Here is an 18363-nt window from a genome sequence, read left to right on the forward strand (position 1 = left end):
CTAAAAAAATGGCCATATCGACGCTTCAAACAAAAATTGCAGAGTTGCTGTTTCTGTTTCTTTCTGATGACATTTTTGTGGGTCTACTCATGATCGACATGAATACCAAATTTCATGTTGCTTCACGGCATAGCGATGTTTTCAAACAATTTCAAGGGCTTCAAACTTCCTGTTTCTTTCCCTGACATGGCTTTTTGAGATTTTTTTTTTTTGTCGAAATTTTTAAAGCATGGACTCTTGAGATTTTTTTTTGTGGGTCTCCTCATGACAGACATGTCGACCAAATTTAATGTTGCTGAATTTTCAAATAATTCGAAGAAGCTTTGGAAGTGGGCAAACTTACGCTAAAATGGCTGCTTCAAACCAAAATTCAGACTTCCTATGTCCTTTAAAGCATCTTTTGAGATTTTTTGTGGGTTTCTTCATCACAGTCATGCCTACCAAATTATGTTGTTAAGTAAAACAAAATACAGGGGATGAATTTTCAAAGATGAGAGTGTCACTGCTCTAACTCCTTTCTGGTGTTGGAGACAAATTCTGTCTGTGACTTAAAAAAAACAAAAGAAAAAACAAAAAAAAAAGGCCGTCTTGTATTTGAGAGACAAACGGTCGCCACATGACTTTATCCACAGTGAGCAACTAAGAATGAAAATGATCCATCAATCACATTTTGGGGGATCGATACAAGCAACAACAAAAACAAGTCAAGAGCGAGCCAAAGAAAAGAAAATCAATCGCCGAGTCGGTGAAATTCAGTCGGTGTCATTTCTCTAATTCCAAACATGACACACTCGAACATGTCGCTTTGCTAATTGAAAAAAAAAAAAAGGAAGGAATTGCAGAATAACAATCAACATCAGCCTCTTTGGATGACAAATATACAATTGATGACCAACAAAACAAAAAAAAAACTATGAGCTGAAGACACAAAGTGGAAATGAGGGTTTATTTTCCTCATCAGATTTCCTGCTGTTTTTTTTTTGGTTTTTTGGAATGAATGCAAGATAACAAAATGTCACACTGCTTGTGTTTACAATTCCGATGATTGATGCTCGATTTCATTTTTTGATCGACTGATGGTGATAATCCTAAATTAAGCGCAATCAATAATTCATTTCTGTGCTCCGCATCTTGAATTTGGTCCACTCACACAGACTTAACGCTAAATTTTGACCAGCAGACCTCAAAAAGCTATTCATCGATATTTGGCCTTTGTGAGACTGCATATGTTGGCCAAAATGTTACATTATGCTTTTAAAATCGTCAGAAAAAGGCATAAAAAAAAAAATGGTTACATTTTACGTCAAAATCTATGCTAACGCGCATAGCAAAATGTGTCTCTATACTGCCCCCTGGTGGCCAAGGCATGCAAAAAATTAAAAATGATCCAAAACCTTTTTTTTTTGCTTTCTTTTGTTTATAGAGTGATATTTAAAAAAAATGCTGCTGCTGTTTTTTGAGAGGCGCTAACACAAGATGATGAAAGTCTGAGTTTTTCATGCCATTTAAAAAGTTTGTGTTTCAACACGAAAAAGACTACAAAAAGTAATTGAGTTCAAGTCGGCCAGCGGTATTCGGTACCCTTGACCCAACAGACGGTGGGAAGTCAGTGGGCTATCGCTAATGGCGCTAACGACCACCATCCATCTCAACACAGTGGACAGGAAGCGGAGCAAAAGGAAGGGGTCAAATGAAAAGTGAGACGAGGATGAGGAGAAGGACGCCACAAGGTGAGAGCTCAGATAAGAGCACAGGACACTCGCTCAAACGACTTCAATGCAGGGAAAGGTAAACAACGAGGAGCCTTGGAGAAAAGTCTTTTTTTTCCAGAAAGTAGCAGAAGAATTGAAATTTTACAGCTATAGAAATTTTACAAGAATCATTTGTAGGATCCCGAGAGATTTACAAAGCGAATCGACCACCGATAGACAAGATGAAATGTCAATGTCCGATTATGAGAAAAATATATATTGAGAGAAGAATGTCGCAAGTTTAGCAGAATACAGACCGAGAATATTTAGCAAAATAAAGCAATAAAAATACAAAAAAAAAAACATTGATATCAGAAAAAGGAAAGAAATATCATTTAACAAGAAATTCCAAAATTATTTTTTACGTGAAAATAAATTTAATGTTTTTGTACACAAGAAAAATGTCACAATTTTTGCAGAAAAAAGTTATACGAGGGGGAAAAAAGACAATTTTACAAAAGAAAAAAATAAATATTAATGAGAAAAATTATAAGTTTTTATTGGGGGAAGTATTTTGTAGTTTAAAACAATAATAGTGAAACTTTAAACAACAATGGAGGAAATTATATAAGAATAAAGTTTAATAAATGGTAAAATATTTTTTTTCTTTTTACATGAATGCTACAAGAAAAGTAACACAAAAAATATTTAACACAGAAAAATGCTGAATAAAAATATTACAAATAGTCAAGTTTAAAATAAAAAAAATAGCATAACAATTTTAGAAATTTAAAAGAAGTTCAGAAAAAAATCAAAATGTTTCGAGGAAGAAAATTATACAAATATCAAATTGTCATTCAAATTAAATTAAAATATTTCACTTAAAAAAACAGCTAAAAAAATATCAAAAAAGTCAAAATTCTCCAAGAAAAAATTTCTGATCAAACAAAAACTTTTTTTAATCAAAACCATTAACCAAAATAATCAAAAGTTAACCATTTTCACTCTTAGAAAATGAAAAAAAAAAGAAAAAAGAAGCGCTTAAGCGAGTACGCAACTGAGCAAGCAACAACGGGCGAGGGAATTGGGCCAAGGCGACGAAGGAGAGAATGGCGCCAACGCTCAACTCTCCTTTTTTTTTTTTTGTGTGCAGTTTTTCCCGCTCGTGGTGCGATGGCACGTGTCCCCCGAGATGCGATTAGCTTTGTGATGGAAACCGGATGAAAAGCTTCCCATTAAAGCGGCCGCCGCTCATTACACGCCGTCATAACTTAAAAGCCTCAAATCCCCCCGACAGCTCTTCACGCCCCGCCCCCTCCCCCGCCCAAATATCGATAAGCTTCTTACACGGCCGAGCGCTCGTTCAATTCTTAATATTTCGTCACTAACACGTACTTTTTTTCTTGTTGTTGTTTTTGATTCCAATTTCACCCGAGAGCGGGCAAATGATCCGTGTTGGCGCGTTGAGATCACCGGAAGCTGCCAAAATCGTCTGCCGAGTGGCTGGATTCACACCAGGAGGACGAGGAGGAGGAGGCGGCGAAGAGATTGACGGAGGATGACGGACATAGCTTGACACCGTCTTCCCTCCTTTTTCTTTGACTTAATTTTGGTCATTACAACTTTTTTCATTGAAAAATAAAAATTGAACACATTTTGTTTTCGTTAGATTTTGAAATAAAAATCATTCTCAGGCATAAAAGGACGAACATTTATTGAAATACATTTATTTGCAGTCTTTTTCAATAAAGTTTCCAATTTCAAGTTGATAATAGTTTCCTCTGAATATTTTAACAGTAGTCCTGTAGAAAAACATACGTTTTTTTTTTTTTAGTATAATAACATTATTCAGTGGGAAAAAAAAAATATTATATATTTCTCTCTCCCTCTCTCTAATTTTTGTTTTGTTTTTTAAAGTGGAAGTCCACCCCGAAAAATTCTAAACAAGAACATGCAGCCCCGGATGGTCGAAACACGGCATTCTGATTAATATTCTGTTTGCGGAATATTATATTGCCGTACATCTCAGGCGGCGGCCATTTTGTCACTCGCTGTCGACTAAAAAATGACATCCCAGTTGCTCAGGCCTCAGATCACGACCAATCATGGCTCAGCTTCATAAAACCGGTGAGCCGTGATTGGTCGTGAGCAAAGCCCTGAGCAACTGTGATGTCATTTTCAGTCGACAGAAAGTGACAAAATGGCCGCCCCCAGAGATGGCAAAAAACGGGTGGAATTTGCGGTTTCTAATTCATATTCCACTATATTCATCAGAATTAAGCCTAAAGAAGGCGCATTTTATTTATTTATTTTTTGGGGGGAGTTGACTTAGAAGCATGAAGGAGGAGACGAGATCGACTCTCTGTTAGGTTTATCAGGAGTGACAATATGAAACATCAGAATACTTTTCATCAACCACTTAACTGACACACACAGAGTGAGTCCAGCTGTCCATTAGTCGTCACTCACATGAAGTTAATGGAGGAAGTAAAACGTTAGGAACGATCCCTCCATTAAAGCATCAGCCTCTCGTCCGTGCATCAAGTGTTTTTATTCCACATTATTTCAAGATCATAAACATAATAGCCGCAGCGGTTACACCAACTTAAGTAAATGAGCTGTTCTTCGGCACATTTCCCAAATAAATAAAAAATGATGTCAAAGTCAATCTTAATAGAAAAGCTCCACAGCAAACTGGCATCGGCACGGCGGACGAGTCCTTCCTCCGTATTAATATTCATTAGCAGGTGCCAGCGCCGGTGCATTGTGGGTAAAGCAGCGTCAGACGGCGCCAGGAATGTGCAGGTGTCTTTCGGGATGATTAATGAGCGCCATAGCGGCCAGGAAGGTCGGCGCGGCGGCGCTCGGTGCGTGACAAGTTTACGATATCGCAAAAAAAAAAAAAAAGTTTGGGCGTGTCTTCCGTGTGATGCATCGGACGGCAGCTGATCGAGTACGGAACGTGCGAGCGATGTTACGATTGGTAAATCTTTGCAAATGATTACTTCGGCAGCATTCACAATTTCCTATCGTTATTGAATTGTTTTTAAAAAATGGACAGCGGGATACTTACACTCTAAACCAGGTGCGGGCAAACTACGGCCCGGGGGCCACATGCGGCCCGTGAAATGTTTTAATCCGGCCCGTCGAACTTGAAAAAAATGAAATGAACAAACCTTGTTCATGTTTTATTTTCTAAATGCTGTGGTTTTTCAAAGACATATATATTGTTGTGATGATTTTGTTCACTTTCATTTCAAATTAAATGTATTTTTTTTTTAGGTTACCAAAACACTGCATCCGTCCGGCCCCTCTGTCAAATTTTAGAACCCATTGTGGCCCGCCAATCAAAACGTTTGCCCACGCCGGGTTTAAACACACATTCTTAAAACAAAACTAACCCAATTTGGATCCAAACTCTTTGGGTCAGTTTGACGCAAATTAGGGGTTCTGTACAAAATGTATTGGGTTGTTTTATGCAAAACAGCCCATTTTTTTTTTAAAGTTGGGTCAATTTGAGTCAAGCGGATCGCTCCATTTTATTTTTTGTTTTTTTGGTGAGTCACGTTAATTGCAAGTTGTGTTACACCGTGCGGGTCATGTCAGACATGAGTTCATTTCCAAACTGATTTACATGCAAGTCAAATTCAGTAATTTTGCCGATTATCGGCCAGGTCGATATTTGGCATTTTGCCGATTATCGGCATCTGCCTTTTTTTTTTTTTTTTAACTTTCAAGGCCGATATTATATATATCTTTTTTTATTATATAAATATTTTAGCTCGTGGCAGCACACTTCTCTCTCTCTGCTATGCTCGTGGCCCTGCCCTCAGAAGCAGATTGGCCAGCCCAGAGCACCATCTGATTGGTTCCTTGTGCAGTGAGTGGCAGTCAATCATCAGTAAGTTGCCTGTTTGCTTTTTCACCTCAAGTCACAAATTCTCAACATAACAGGCTGCGCATAAATAACCCAACATTGTTAGCTGAGTAACCCAATTTGGGTTACTTTGGCCCAAGAGTATGTTCGTTTTATGCAAATTTCTGTTACGTAAGCAGACAGGTCACACACAAATTCACACTTATTAACGCATGCAAACCGTCTGGCTTTGTTCAACCATATTGTGTACTTTTGCTTGACTCATGACCTCAACGGGCTACCGTAGGTCATAGGTCATCCAACTCGTTAAAACATCTTCCATGATAAACGCCAGCGATTTCCAATCCAAACTTTCTCTGATGCCTCTCAGATGCTCCGACTCGCAGCTTTAACTCGGTTATCCGGCGGGAATGGTGCTGCGTTCATGTTTTTGGACTCGTTTTTTTCAGTTTTTAGTTCTGACATCTGGCGGAGATTAGCGGATTTAAGAGCCCACCTGGCAGCGACGTCACAATGATCAGCATCAGGAAGAAAAAAAAAAATGAACAAAAGTTGGATCAAAGTAAGTTATTTGTCGCACTAGATCAGGTGTGGGCAAACTACGGCCCGGGGGCCACATGCGGCCCGTTAAACGTTTTAATCCGGCCCGCCAAACTTGGAAAAAAAAATAAGTTGAAAGTCACATGACACGGGGTCGACGTCAAATAATTCAAATAAAATATAATAAATAAATAATGAAAAGGTCCATTCCGTCATGTGAGTAACGTTTCACGCAAGTTAAGAGTTACTTTGGTCACATGCAAATTAAGTAGCGTCTAAGGCCAGCAAAATTCCGTGACGTTCCTCGAACACGTCTGCCGACATTGAGTCCAAAATGTTTGGCGTGACCCCGGCTCAAGTCCGACATCATCATCGGACGATCAATGGCAAACCACGTGGACTAAAATGCTACCGTGTGACGGAGGAGCTTTGCACCAACCTTTGCCGTCCGCCGCTTTGGGCTCCTTGGCGCGTGGTGTTCCCTTGAGCTTGCTTTTGGGAGTGTCCCGGGCTTTTTTTAGCTTCCTGGCGTGCTTGGTGCCCTTGTAGTGGGCCAACGCTTGGTTCTGCCAGGAGAACAAACAGCAGACTGGATTGAGTGCGAGGACAGGGGGGATGGAATGAAATTTTGGAAAAAAAAAAAAAAAAAAAAAAAAAAAGCCGTCGAGCAAAGCAGATTACAGCTAATTAGTCCAAGCCACAAAGCGTTAATGTTTGAGTTTCTTCTGCCAGCTTTGAACACATCTTACGGGGTGATTCACCGACTCGTTTTTCTTGCGTTCATGATCCAACGAGTGACTTATTCACTTGGAAAGTGCAGATTTACTTGATTGCTTTACAGCCAGCAATGCCAATCTTTTGTCACTTTTGTTCATATTTTTACATTTTTCTTCCTCAAGTCTAAAATTCTGCTAATAAATTATGTGTGGCGCCAAGTAAATGCAATGCGAACTAGAAATGTTTTTTGGCCCTGTGATAAGACACCGTAAAGAGTGTTTAAAATAATGACTCAAATAAGGTTAAAAAAAAAAAAAAAAATTTAAATCATAGCTAAATATTGTTTGATATGCCCACCGTTTAATTGGGCTCAATTTAATTCAGTAAATAATGTAAACAAATTAAATGAAAAGAGATGATGGATGTACTGGTCATTGTTTAATATATATTTTATAAATATCCAATAAATACATGGGAAATAGATTTTAAATCTAGATGTTTTTAATTAATATTGATTTTTATTATTATTATTATTCTATCCATTTAATAATAAAAATGTCCTCGTATTTATTAATCATGTAATTATAGAGATATCATAAAGAGATAGATATTGTAAAAATCAATAAATATTATTAATAATGTGTAATATTAAATACATACAAATAATATATACCTATTTATGTCAAATAAAATGTACCAAATGAAATATTACATGTACTGTAACACATATTTCATCTTTCATATCCCCACCTTTTTTTTAAAAATTGTCATCACAGTTATAAGGAGCATCAATTATTCGGGGATTTATGTCAATTGTGGTCAAGCCCGAGCCCCACTGTAAATTAAATAAAAAAAAAAAAATCACAATTCAAAGCATAAAAATAAATACATAAAATGTGTTCCATCGATTTACTCAACAAAATAAAAATATTCACTGTCGCGAGGTGAGGAAGATCATCAGATAAGGTGCAGGCAGGCAGGCAGCACATTTCGCTCCGTTTGAGACGGAATGGCAACAAACCCGTTTGCAATCATACAATGGCTAATTCATGATCAGAAAGTTTAGCCCGAAACCCCCGTGGGGATAATTGTGCCCCCGTTGCCACGGCAACAAGAAACCTTCATTTATCCACATGCAACAAGAAAGAAAGAATAACAAGTAACAGAGGCTGTGGTTTTATTTTTTATTATATTTATGTACACAGTAGGGGTGGGTGTGTGTGCGTGGTAGTACTGTTTGTGTTTTCTGATCAATAAAACATTTGAATTGCATTAGTCCAACTTGATCCTATAAATTTTAAAACAGGCAGTATGGATTGCGCAGGTGAAATTGCCGCGTCAGCTGCAACACATTAAAACACTTTATTGACTATTTAGTACAACGTTCTACCACTTTATCACGATTAATCTTTCCGCACCCGCCTAAGCATTTTTTCTGCCGCGTTAGTTCATTGTTTTCTTAAATACTTCCATGCACAAGTCCCAATTAATAGTTAATGCTCCATGTGTGTTGAAGTAGCATTTTTTTAAATTACTTTAACATCAATGCTAATTTCCCTAGCTTATCTATGGTATTTCACATGTATGTTAGCATTAAGCTAGCAGCCTTTTATTGACTGAATATTTTGGCTTTTACACAACTTTTATTGTTCAATTGACTTTCATTTTAAGGTTCCGTTTTACAGTAAATGCAAACTGTGAGTCATTATTTTGTGCATTCTCGCAAGTATTGTAACTGAAGCAAAATCTAAAACGGTTGCTTCAGAGCGTACGAGCCCTACCAGGTGTACCTGCGAGTTGAACCTCAGTCGGCAAACTCCGCAGGAAACGTGCCTCCTCTTGGGAGCGGCGGCAGTGGCAGCGGGCAGGAGGCCCAGCGTGTGATGGAGGACGGCCTTCTGCACCGGGTCCATCTGTGGAGGGACCACAATTGGGTGGAGGCGGGCGTATTAAATGTTGCATGCAAGTTTCGTTTTGGGGAATTGAGAGTTGACCTAAAGTAAGTTACAAGCACCACGCGAGCGCACAGAGACAAGCATGGCAGCGACCCAAAAAAAAGAAAAAAATCGAAATCGAGATCTGAAAATTGAATCGAATCAATATCAGAACTGGAAATCGGAAATTGAATTGATATCGGGAAATGAAAATTGAAAATCTAATCAAATTGATATCGGGAACTGATAATCGGAAATGTAATCGATATCGGGAACTGATAATCGGAAATTTAATCGATATCGGGAACTGATAATCGGAAATTTAATCGATATCGGGAACTGATCATCGGAAATTTAATCGATATCGGGAACTTGAATCAATGTCACGATCTGAAAATCGGAAATCTAAGCAAATCGATATGGGGAACTAAAAATCTAATTTGGATTAAATCATTACATCTCTAATAAGAAGACACGCACAATGTTGTACAGTTTGATTTCGATCTTCTCTTTAGGTTTACTACGAGGTGCGCTCACTAGGAAAAAAAAAAACTGCGAAGCGGCAATACTTTTGCGCTTGCTTTATCAAACCGACTGTCAGATTGTGTGCACTTGCGGCATTATTCACCGGTGTTAACGTCAAAGAGGCATCAGTCTTGCAGCTCTCGTCCAAAACTTTGTGAGGGGAGGCGAGGGGAGTGTTGCAGCAATATGTGTGTGTGTGTGAGAGAGTAATGACACACAGAGTTGGCGGCGTATGCTGGCAGCTCGGCATGCTGGGAAAGCAGAGCTGTGGAAAGGCAGCGCCAGTGAGAAACATCTGGGCTGTGACAGAGCACGATGACCTGCTGTTAGAAACACGCGCTGGCCTGCGAACATGGGGATTTTTTTTTTTTTTCTTTTCTTTTCACTCTTTTGGAAGGTGCAGCATCAGGACCGACTGTGGGAAACATCCTTCATCCGTCAATTGATGACAACCTGTCAATCTTCATCCTCCTTTGCTGATGGCAGTGACTGATTTGGAGTATTCTTGATGTGGAAATTTATGTATTTCAAAAATTTTATTTTTCAAAAGGCTGCTTTGAAATCCAAACCCTAGACAGTCTAATTGAACACCCTAATCCAATGTTCAAACCAAAACCCTATCTGGAAATTTTGCCCTACTTTGACACCTTAATCAAGTTTTGAAATCCTAATTTGAAACCCGACAACTATCTTGAAACCGTACCTCGACACCTTAATCCTGATTTCAAACCCTAATTTGAAACCCCAATCATTTTTAAAACCCAAACTAGCTAAAAACCAAAATCAAAACCAAGATTTGTAACCTTAACCCTTTGATTTGACAACCTAATCCGGTTTTTAAACCCTAATTTGAAACATTAATCCTGTTTTAAAACCTTAATTTGAAGCCGGAAATTCTACTTTAAAGTACCTCCCCTTTCTTGATACTCCAATTCTAATTTTAAGACTTGAAACCCTACTTTGAAACACTATCCGTGTCTGAAACCCTTAATTTGAAACTTTAATCCTGATTTGAAATTTGAGCCCTGGCTTGAAACCTTACTTTGGACCTCTTTTTTAAAACCACAATCCTGCCTTGAAACCCTCACCCTAGCGAAAGTAAAAACAAAGGATGGGCCAGTTCGCTCCGTATCGGCTCTGTATTAAGGTATCGAGTACTTGTGAAGGGTTGCTAATGATGTTACGGTTGCGAATTGAAATTTTATGTTTCATAAGTACTAGTAGTATCTGTGAGAGCTAAAGAGTGAATAGTCGCCCTGGCATTGATCTGGATGCTTTCTAACATCCCGACTAAAAACCCTTCCTCCAAACATTGTCTTGAAACCTTAACCCTGTCTTAACACATTAACTCCGACAGCATCTTGAGGGATCTCGGCTGTTTGGGCTCGACATCGGCCGCCCACCGAGCGGCACGAGAGGCACGCCCGAGGGTTAGCGAAAGCCGTGACTGGGACTAAATGAAGCGGCGCCGGCGCGCTTGCATAATGCCAACGCCCACACACTTCCGCCAACATCCCATCATGCTCGCTTCTCTGCGGCGTGTGCACAATCACTTTGCGCGCGACGGGACGCCGCGTTCATCGCAGCTTGAGCAAGATATGCGCTCGCGTCCCACTCGGAGCTGTCAGTCATCTTGGTGAGCTGGCGGCGTGCGTCCACATTGCGCTACAAAAATGGCCGTGTCATATATTCCCATAAAACAGTGAACCTGCGTTTCAATTTTCAGTCCATATGATTACGATTGATTACGATGTAGTCGAAACAATTTCCTCCGATTACAATGGGTGGCTACGATTCCCTATTCACAATTTCAATCCAATACACTGCAAGTCCAAAGCAATGAAGTTCACTCCACTTGCGATTTGTAAATACGATGCAGTCGAAACTATTCGCAGGAAATACGATTCGCTCCACTCATGATACAGCAGACACGATTTTTCCAATTACGATGCAATATTATCCACTCCAATTGCAAGAGTAATTACGATAGGGTAGAAGCGATTCACTCCAATTACAATACGGTAGACACGATTCCAATTAAGATGCGGTAGAAACGATTTTTTCCGATTACGATGTGATGTTTGGCAATTCCGATGCAATGTTTTCCACTGCAATTGTGAAAAATAATTATGATGCAATAGAAACAATTATCTCGGATTAAGAATTATTAGATACGATTCGTTCCAGTTTCGATACAGTAGATAACACACTCCGATTACAATAGAGCAGATACGATTCACTCCGGTTTCGAACATTGATGAAATATAATTCACTTGACTTACGATGCAGTCGAAAGGATTTACTCGACAGAAATTCGTATTCGTGCGATAATTCGAACCCGTCGCACAATGGCGACTTGAACCGACTGCTCAGCAAGCAACACATGCAAAACGGAAAATATAATCAAAAAACATTCTTGCAAAAAGTATTCGACATATTTCTACATGAACATGACAGTGAAGAAACGTCTCCTTTCTGAGCTCGACTCGTCAGGGGAGAAACGATGGCGGAACGCGCGCGGCGAGCTCATTTGGCGCCCGTCATGTGACAACCTGTCCGACACGGTGGCAAAAAAAAAAAAGAACGTGACGGGAAAACACGACAGTGACGGCGTCTTGACTTTTCCGCACGGGGGGGGCTGCCAGAAAAGGAAAAAAAAAACGAGCCGTGATCTTTTCAAATCACTGACGTGACATTTATTGCTGAACTGCCGGCGATCAATAAAATCTCAAAGCGCAGGAAAAGAACTGAAGAGAATTTGAGTTCTGCTCTTGTTGATCAAGATTGACTTTGATTGTGACCTTAATAAAATGACAATCGCGCGTTGATCCAACTTTATTTCGTTTGATTTGATGACGAGAATTGCTTCGAGGTAAGCTCACGTTTGAACACGATTGGCAGCCATCTTTTAATCATTTCATAATTGAATTCCCATTTGCAACCCTGCCCCAGTCCCGAAAGTTCACTTCACTTTTTTCCCAACCTTTCCAACTTTTGTCCCCGCCCCCCTCCTCGCTCTCGTCCACCATGACAAATATTTGCCCGGAGGCGTTTGGCCGCGGTTGCCCCCCGAAGTCCGAGCCAGATGAAAGACGGAACCCGAGACGCAACACCTGATCCTCCCGCAGATAAAACACAGCACTCTTGATTTGCTTGCCGTTCAGTTAAGTTGGCTTGAAACCGTAACTTTGAATTTCATCTGAAACAACCACTGGCACATCAAACGCAACCTTTGCTTGAAACCCTATCTGGGGATTGAAACCCCAACCCAAGAGTGAACCCTCACCCTTGCTTGAAACCCTAACTGTGGTTTGAAAATTTGAAACAATGACATTTGTTTGAAACCAGAAGCCCCTTGAGACCCTAACACAGTCTTGACACCCCAATTTGAGACCCTAACTCCGCCTTGAAACTGAAATTTTGCACATTATTCTTTGTGAATAATGCTTACCCTGGCTTGAAACCCTATTTTGAAACACAGAAGCTACCTATTTCAAACCCTAAATCTGGTTTGACACCACAATTTGAAACCTGAACCCTGTCTTGAAAGGCTACTTTGAAACCCTAATCCGTATGTGAAACTCTAACCCAGGATTGAAACCTCCTTTTGAAACCCTAACACTTGCTTGAAACCCTATCTGTGGTTTGAAAACCCTAATTTGAAACACTGACACTTGCTTGAAACCAGAATCCTGTCTTGAAACCCAAATCCAGTCTTAACACACTAAGTTGCAACCCTAACTCCGTCTTGAAAGTGTAATTTTGCACGTTATTCTTTGCTAATAATGCTACCCCTGGCTAGAAACCCCATTTTGAAACCCTAAAGCTGTCTTGACTGCCTATTTTAAACCCTAAATCTGGTTTGAAACCACAATTTGAACCGTCACCCCCTGTCTCGCAAACCTAATTTGATACCCTAATCCTTCTGTGAAACTCAGGATTGAAACCCTAACACTGACTTTTAACATTTGTGTAGTGTTGTCACTTTGAAATGTTAACCCTGATTCGAAGCCCTAATTTGAAACCCTAACCCTGTCTTCAAACTAGTTTAAACCCTAACAGAGAGTTGAATCCCTGATTTGAAAGCCTAAACCCGGCTTCAAGCACCTCGAGCTCCATCCGCACCTGGTCCTCCTCCGTGGGACGAGCGGCGGCTGCTCTGGGCTATTGTTGGCTTTCAAGCTGACGTGACTTTGGCTTCTGCCGCAGACTGTAAATCACGTCGACTACGTGACCTGACGGCGGCGAGATAACGCACGAGCTCAGCACCTCCCGAGTCGGCCCACAATAGAAACGTCCCACATACGGCAATATTAGGTAAGCGAAGGAAGAAATCGGAGCGGCACTGTGGGCCGCCAGTGCAGAGTCCGAGTCGGCAGCGCACACAAAAGTTTACATTTTGAATTTGAAACCCCACTCCTGTCTTCAAACCCTGACCATGGTTTTAAACCCTACTTCCCTTTCCAAATTTGAAACTTGAACCCAAACCTTAGCCTGAAACCACGACCCAAGCGTTGAACCCAATTTTCAAAGCATAACCCAGGCTTGAAATGCAAACATTGTTGGAAACATAATTATAAAAATAAACTAACTACGACTGTAACTTAAGATCATTTTAATAATTGATATCTCTCGATTTGTTTGTCGATTAATCGATGAAAAAGGAAAATCCATCCTAATATTAAATTTCAACGGGAACATAAATTAATAATAAATAAATTGAGTGACTTGTTTGATTTGTAGCACATCAAAAAAAAAATAATAATAAATTCCCAAGGCCAAAGCAGAAGTTTCCAAATTTTGATTTTGTGTCAACACAATGATAATCAGCCTGCTTTCATGGACGACTACAAAAATCGGCGAAGCTGAATTCCTGACGATCGGGACCATTTTAAATTGAACAAATATCTAAACGACTAATTATTTCAAATATCGATAAACCAGATAATCGATTTTTTTTTTTTATTAGTCGATTTATCGTTACGCCTCCAAACCTGACCTCAAGTGAACGTAACCCAATCTGCTTCAAATCCACATCTACCCAAACCAACAAATTCTTCCTGCCATGCCAAATGCTTTCCTGCCAACCTAACATCCGGGCACGCCTGCGTCATCCATACGTGGCCCAAAAAAACAACAAAAAAAAAGTGCAAGTGCAGCTTTTAAAACCTCAACTCGGAGTTTACGGGAGACGTTGCTCCAAAAGTGCAACGTCAGACGAGGCTTATAAATCCTCATCTGTTGGCACGCTGGGTGGACTTCGATCTTTTTTTTTTTTTTGCAAAATTCCCTTTTAGGGTAATTTCTAATCTATCATACTATCAGGAGGCCGACCGGGGCGTCGCTCCTCGCGAGGGGAGACGAAGGATGGGGGCGCGTCTCACCAGTGACATTGTTCAATAAAAAGCCAGATTAAACCATTTATCTTGCTGTAATATTCCATCATGAATATCAAACACGATAATGAGCGGGGGGGGGGGGTTACATGTCCTTGAACAAACAAAGGATGAACGTAAAGAAAAATCAGACCAGAAATATCGGCATTTTTACAGAAGTCATCTCATTCACTGCCATTGACGGATAAAGACGTCAAAAAGTATTTTCATTTGACCTGGGCTGGTCGTGATTGAGTTAAGCATACCACACTGAGTTGTTACTAAGTAAAACTAAATTAAATGTCAGACTTTTAAGCACACATAAATTCGAATGATTTTACTGTGACTGCTCCTTCCCAATTGATTCAATCGTTGTTATCCAGGGTGTACTTTTTCGCCGTCTGGAACAAAATAAATAAGTCAAATAAAATCCATCGCTGTAAAAACTTCCCAATGGGCTCACTGGCCACGACTTTAATACACTATTGATCTTAGGAAGGCAACAATGCCAAAAATTGCGAGAATAAATGATGATAATCTATTTTCAATTGAATCCTTGTGTACCTTTTCACACGGTCAACAAGAACTTTTTGGCTTTGCTTTATTTATTTATTTATTTTTAGAGCCACACAATCAAGTCCAAACATTTTGATGTTCAGCCCTAAAAGAAATAAACACAAGAGAGCAACGATTTCATGTTCAAAACACTGGCTTGAAACCTTACCACAGGCTCAAAACCTGTGGTTGAAACCTTAACCCTGGCTTGAAACCCTATTTTGAACCCTGAACTGAATAATAAACTCGAAAAAACTAACAAAAAAAAAAAGCCAACTTACTCTAATCTTGACCTAAAAGCTTCAACTTTGCTTGAAATCCTGATTTGAAACCATAAACTTGGCTTGAAACCTTAATTTGACACCCTAAAAACCCCAAGGCAGACCTGAAACACTTTGAAAGCCTACGACTGACTTGAAAGACTGTTTTGAAATCCTGACACCAAATTGAAACACTCGCCAAGGGTTCAAACTCAGCTCAGACTCGTTCATGACCAGACGAGTAAAAAAAAAAATGGATCTTTGACGTTTTTAGCCGTCAATGGCAGTAAATGAAATGATTGGCTGGCTGATGCAATTTTTATTTATTTATTTATTTACACATTGTCATGTTCCAACGTGAGACAAAATAACGGCCTTCAGATAAAACCTCAATTACGATAATTGTTAAAAAAAAATCATCGGGTTTTGAACAATTTATCTGTTGTAAAGTTACACAAATAATCAAGAACAAATTCTTGTAAAACAGTCCAACGTTCTGCCAGCATTTTAATTATTATTTTAATTATCTTTTTTTCCCCCAAATTTATCGTCCGATTAATCGGTTATCGGAATATTATTCTGCCCTATATCGGAATCTGGATTGGCCTTAAAAAATCCAAATGTGTCAAGCCCAAGTTCAAAAGCCAACATAGGCATGTACCTCTCAAGGTCCGCTTCCCATGTATTTGTAACAACCTAGTAATAACTGAATCTCTATTACAACAAATCAGATTTAATATACATAAAAGTGAAGCAATCGCCAAATAAAAGACGTAGATGACGCACGCATTTTTTTATTCCAAAACAACTGTGTGTTGTGGAACAAATGTTCTTATTTTGTTTTGGCTTTCGTTTCTTAAATTCTTTTAGTTTTACGATATTTTTAAACCAGGTTTGTTAGTTTTTATTCATTTAAGTTTTCATTAGTTTTAGTGTTAGTTTTCTTTTTATTATATGGCCTATTTGTCAGGTGCAAAATGAAAAAAAATTTATGTCACTAAGTGTTGTGTAAAATAAACTACAAGTCTCAAACGACTGCGTGGCCATCTGTCGCAAAATTGCAAAAAATTTTTTTTTAAATTAACCCCGAAAGCTCACATTTGATATTAATTGACAAAGACGAAAAAAAAGGACATTTTCGCAATAATTATTGATTTTCAGTCTGTTTTATGAAAGTAAGATATAGTTTTAGTTAGTTTTCTTTTTATTTAAAGCACTTTTCTTTTTATTTTTAGTTCATGATTCATCGTAATTTTTTGTTTGTTAAATTTTAATTCAAATTATTTTGTTAGCTTTTGGTCACTGTAAAAACCTTGCTCCATATTCCTTGTCTGCATTGTTGTTGTTTTTTTTGCAGAATAACTAAAAAAAAAAAAAATAATAATAAAAAAATTAAAAATAGCTTCCCTGCACTTGCATCTTCCGTCTCGACATCACCACAAAGCCCTTCCCCCTGACATCTTCCCACAGAAATTCACCACAAGAATGTCTACGAATGTTTTGGAAGGAAGAATGAAAGTCGTACAAAGTGAGTTTTTCCCTTCTTGATCCGGTGATCCTCAAGACGCAAGTGCATGTTGAACTCTCTTTGAGGTCTTTACAAGACTCACATGTTTTCACTTGATCGTCGCTGCCACATTCCTGCTTGATGCCCTAATCCTGAGCAGGGCGTCCACTGAATGACACCAGATCTCTGCTCAAAGCACCGCACCAAAACAACAGAGGGGACATTTTCTTTTTTTTTTTTCCTCGCTCCCTCCCCGTCGCAAACATTGGACTGGTTTCTTGGAACCCGAAGAGTTCACACGGTGACGGGAAAACATGATCAAAGGGCGCGCGAGAGGCAATTCTCCGCTGTCCATCTGCGGTCGCACCTGTTGCCACGTCGCCGCGTGGCTTCCGAAACGCAAACAGCTTCTGCTTGAAAATATTAATCATGGGACGGGACAATTTTTTTTCCTCGTATTTTTAGTTTAGGCCATACAGACAAATCTAAATTTGGAGCTATTGACATTCAGTGCAGTACCAGGTTTCACCACAACATGCTCGGCAGCACTGAGCACCACCAGAGCACATGCAGAGGAATTAAGGGCAAGAAGAAGAAGCTGTGAATATTAATTGTAATCTCCATGTGTGTTGAACGTTTTTGGGAGGTTTATGACGACCATAACGTCTATGCTAATTTATGTTAGCCTGTCTATGACATTCAACATTTCATGTTAGCATGAAGCTAAATGATGTAGCGCGGTTTGAAGATTTGTCAGTTCGGCAGTCAACTTGAACTGGGAATGACACCGCTTAAAGCACGCACGCTGTGCCTCTAATATGGAGAACTGCGCGAGTAACAATCTTTAGCTTTATGCAGTTTTGTAAGATAATAATAAAATACAAAAAGGTACAGATATTTTGATTTTACAAATATGTAATTCAATATTTAGTTTTCTGGCAAGGCTTTTTTTTTTTTAACCAATGCATATTTTTTTACGCTTCTCAAGTCATTCACTGCCATTGACGGATATAGAAGTCATTCATTTTACCTGGGCTGGAAGTGAACGAGTTAATTTCCGTAAAGTGCGTCACGACTTGATTGTTTTAAAAAAGTGTCTTTTTTGCGTATTTTAATAACTTTAAAAGTGTTTATTTTAACATCTCTAAAGGGTGTGTTTGAAAGCGCCAAACAGAGGTTCACTGTAAGTTTGTCTTTCGAGTCATGTTTTGAGCTTCACCCATGTTCTACTTTGACGTTTGTCGGCTCTCACCGCACATCTGGGCGTCGCCAAAACTCAAGATAAGACGACTTTTTGGAGAACCCCGGAAAGAGTGAAGCTGTGGGACTTTGCTTTCAAATCTTGACGCCTCACCTCCACTTGTCAGTCGGAATGTGACTCC

The 18363-nt window shown here is 39.3% G+C and overlaps 1 protein-coding gene across 9 annotated transcripts in view; it reads right to left on the reverse strand.

The window, feature by feature from the left end:
- znf385d (zinc finger protein 385D) overlaps positions 1-18363 on the reverse strand; it is a 106640-nt gene that overhangs the window by 7395 nt on the left and 80882 nt on the right. For 8 of the 9 annotated variants that reach the window (XM_088307699.1, XM_088307697.1, XM_088307696.1 and 5 more), the window contains 2 exons: positions 8616-8738; positions 6548-6674 (listed from right to left, as the gene is read on the reverse strand). In XM_088307699.1, coding sequence (XP_088163825.1) covers positions 6548-6674; positions 8616-8738 — 250 coding nt within the window. The remainder of the gene's footprint in view (positions 1-6547; positions 6675-8615; positions 8739-18363) is intronic. The other variant, XM_088307704.1, reaches the window with a different exon arrangement.

Source organism: Idiotropiscis lumnitzeri, chromosome 10 (genome assembly GCF_059441095.1).
Source record: "Idiotropiscis lumnitzeri isolate Australia: NSW breed Sydney's pygmy pipehorse chromosome 10, RoL_Ilum_1.0, whole genome shotgun sequence".
Classification (NCBI taxonomy): Eukaryota; Metazoa; Chordata; class Actinopteri; order Syngnathiformes; family Syngnathidae; genus Idiotropiscis; species Idiotropiscis lumnitzeri.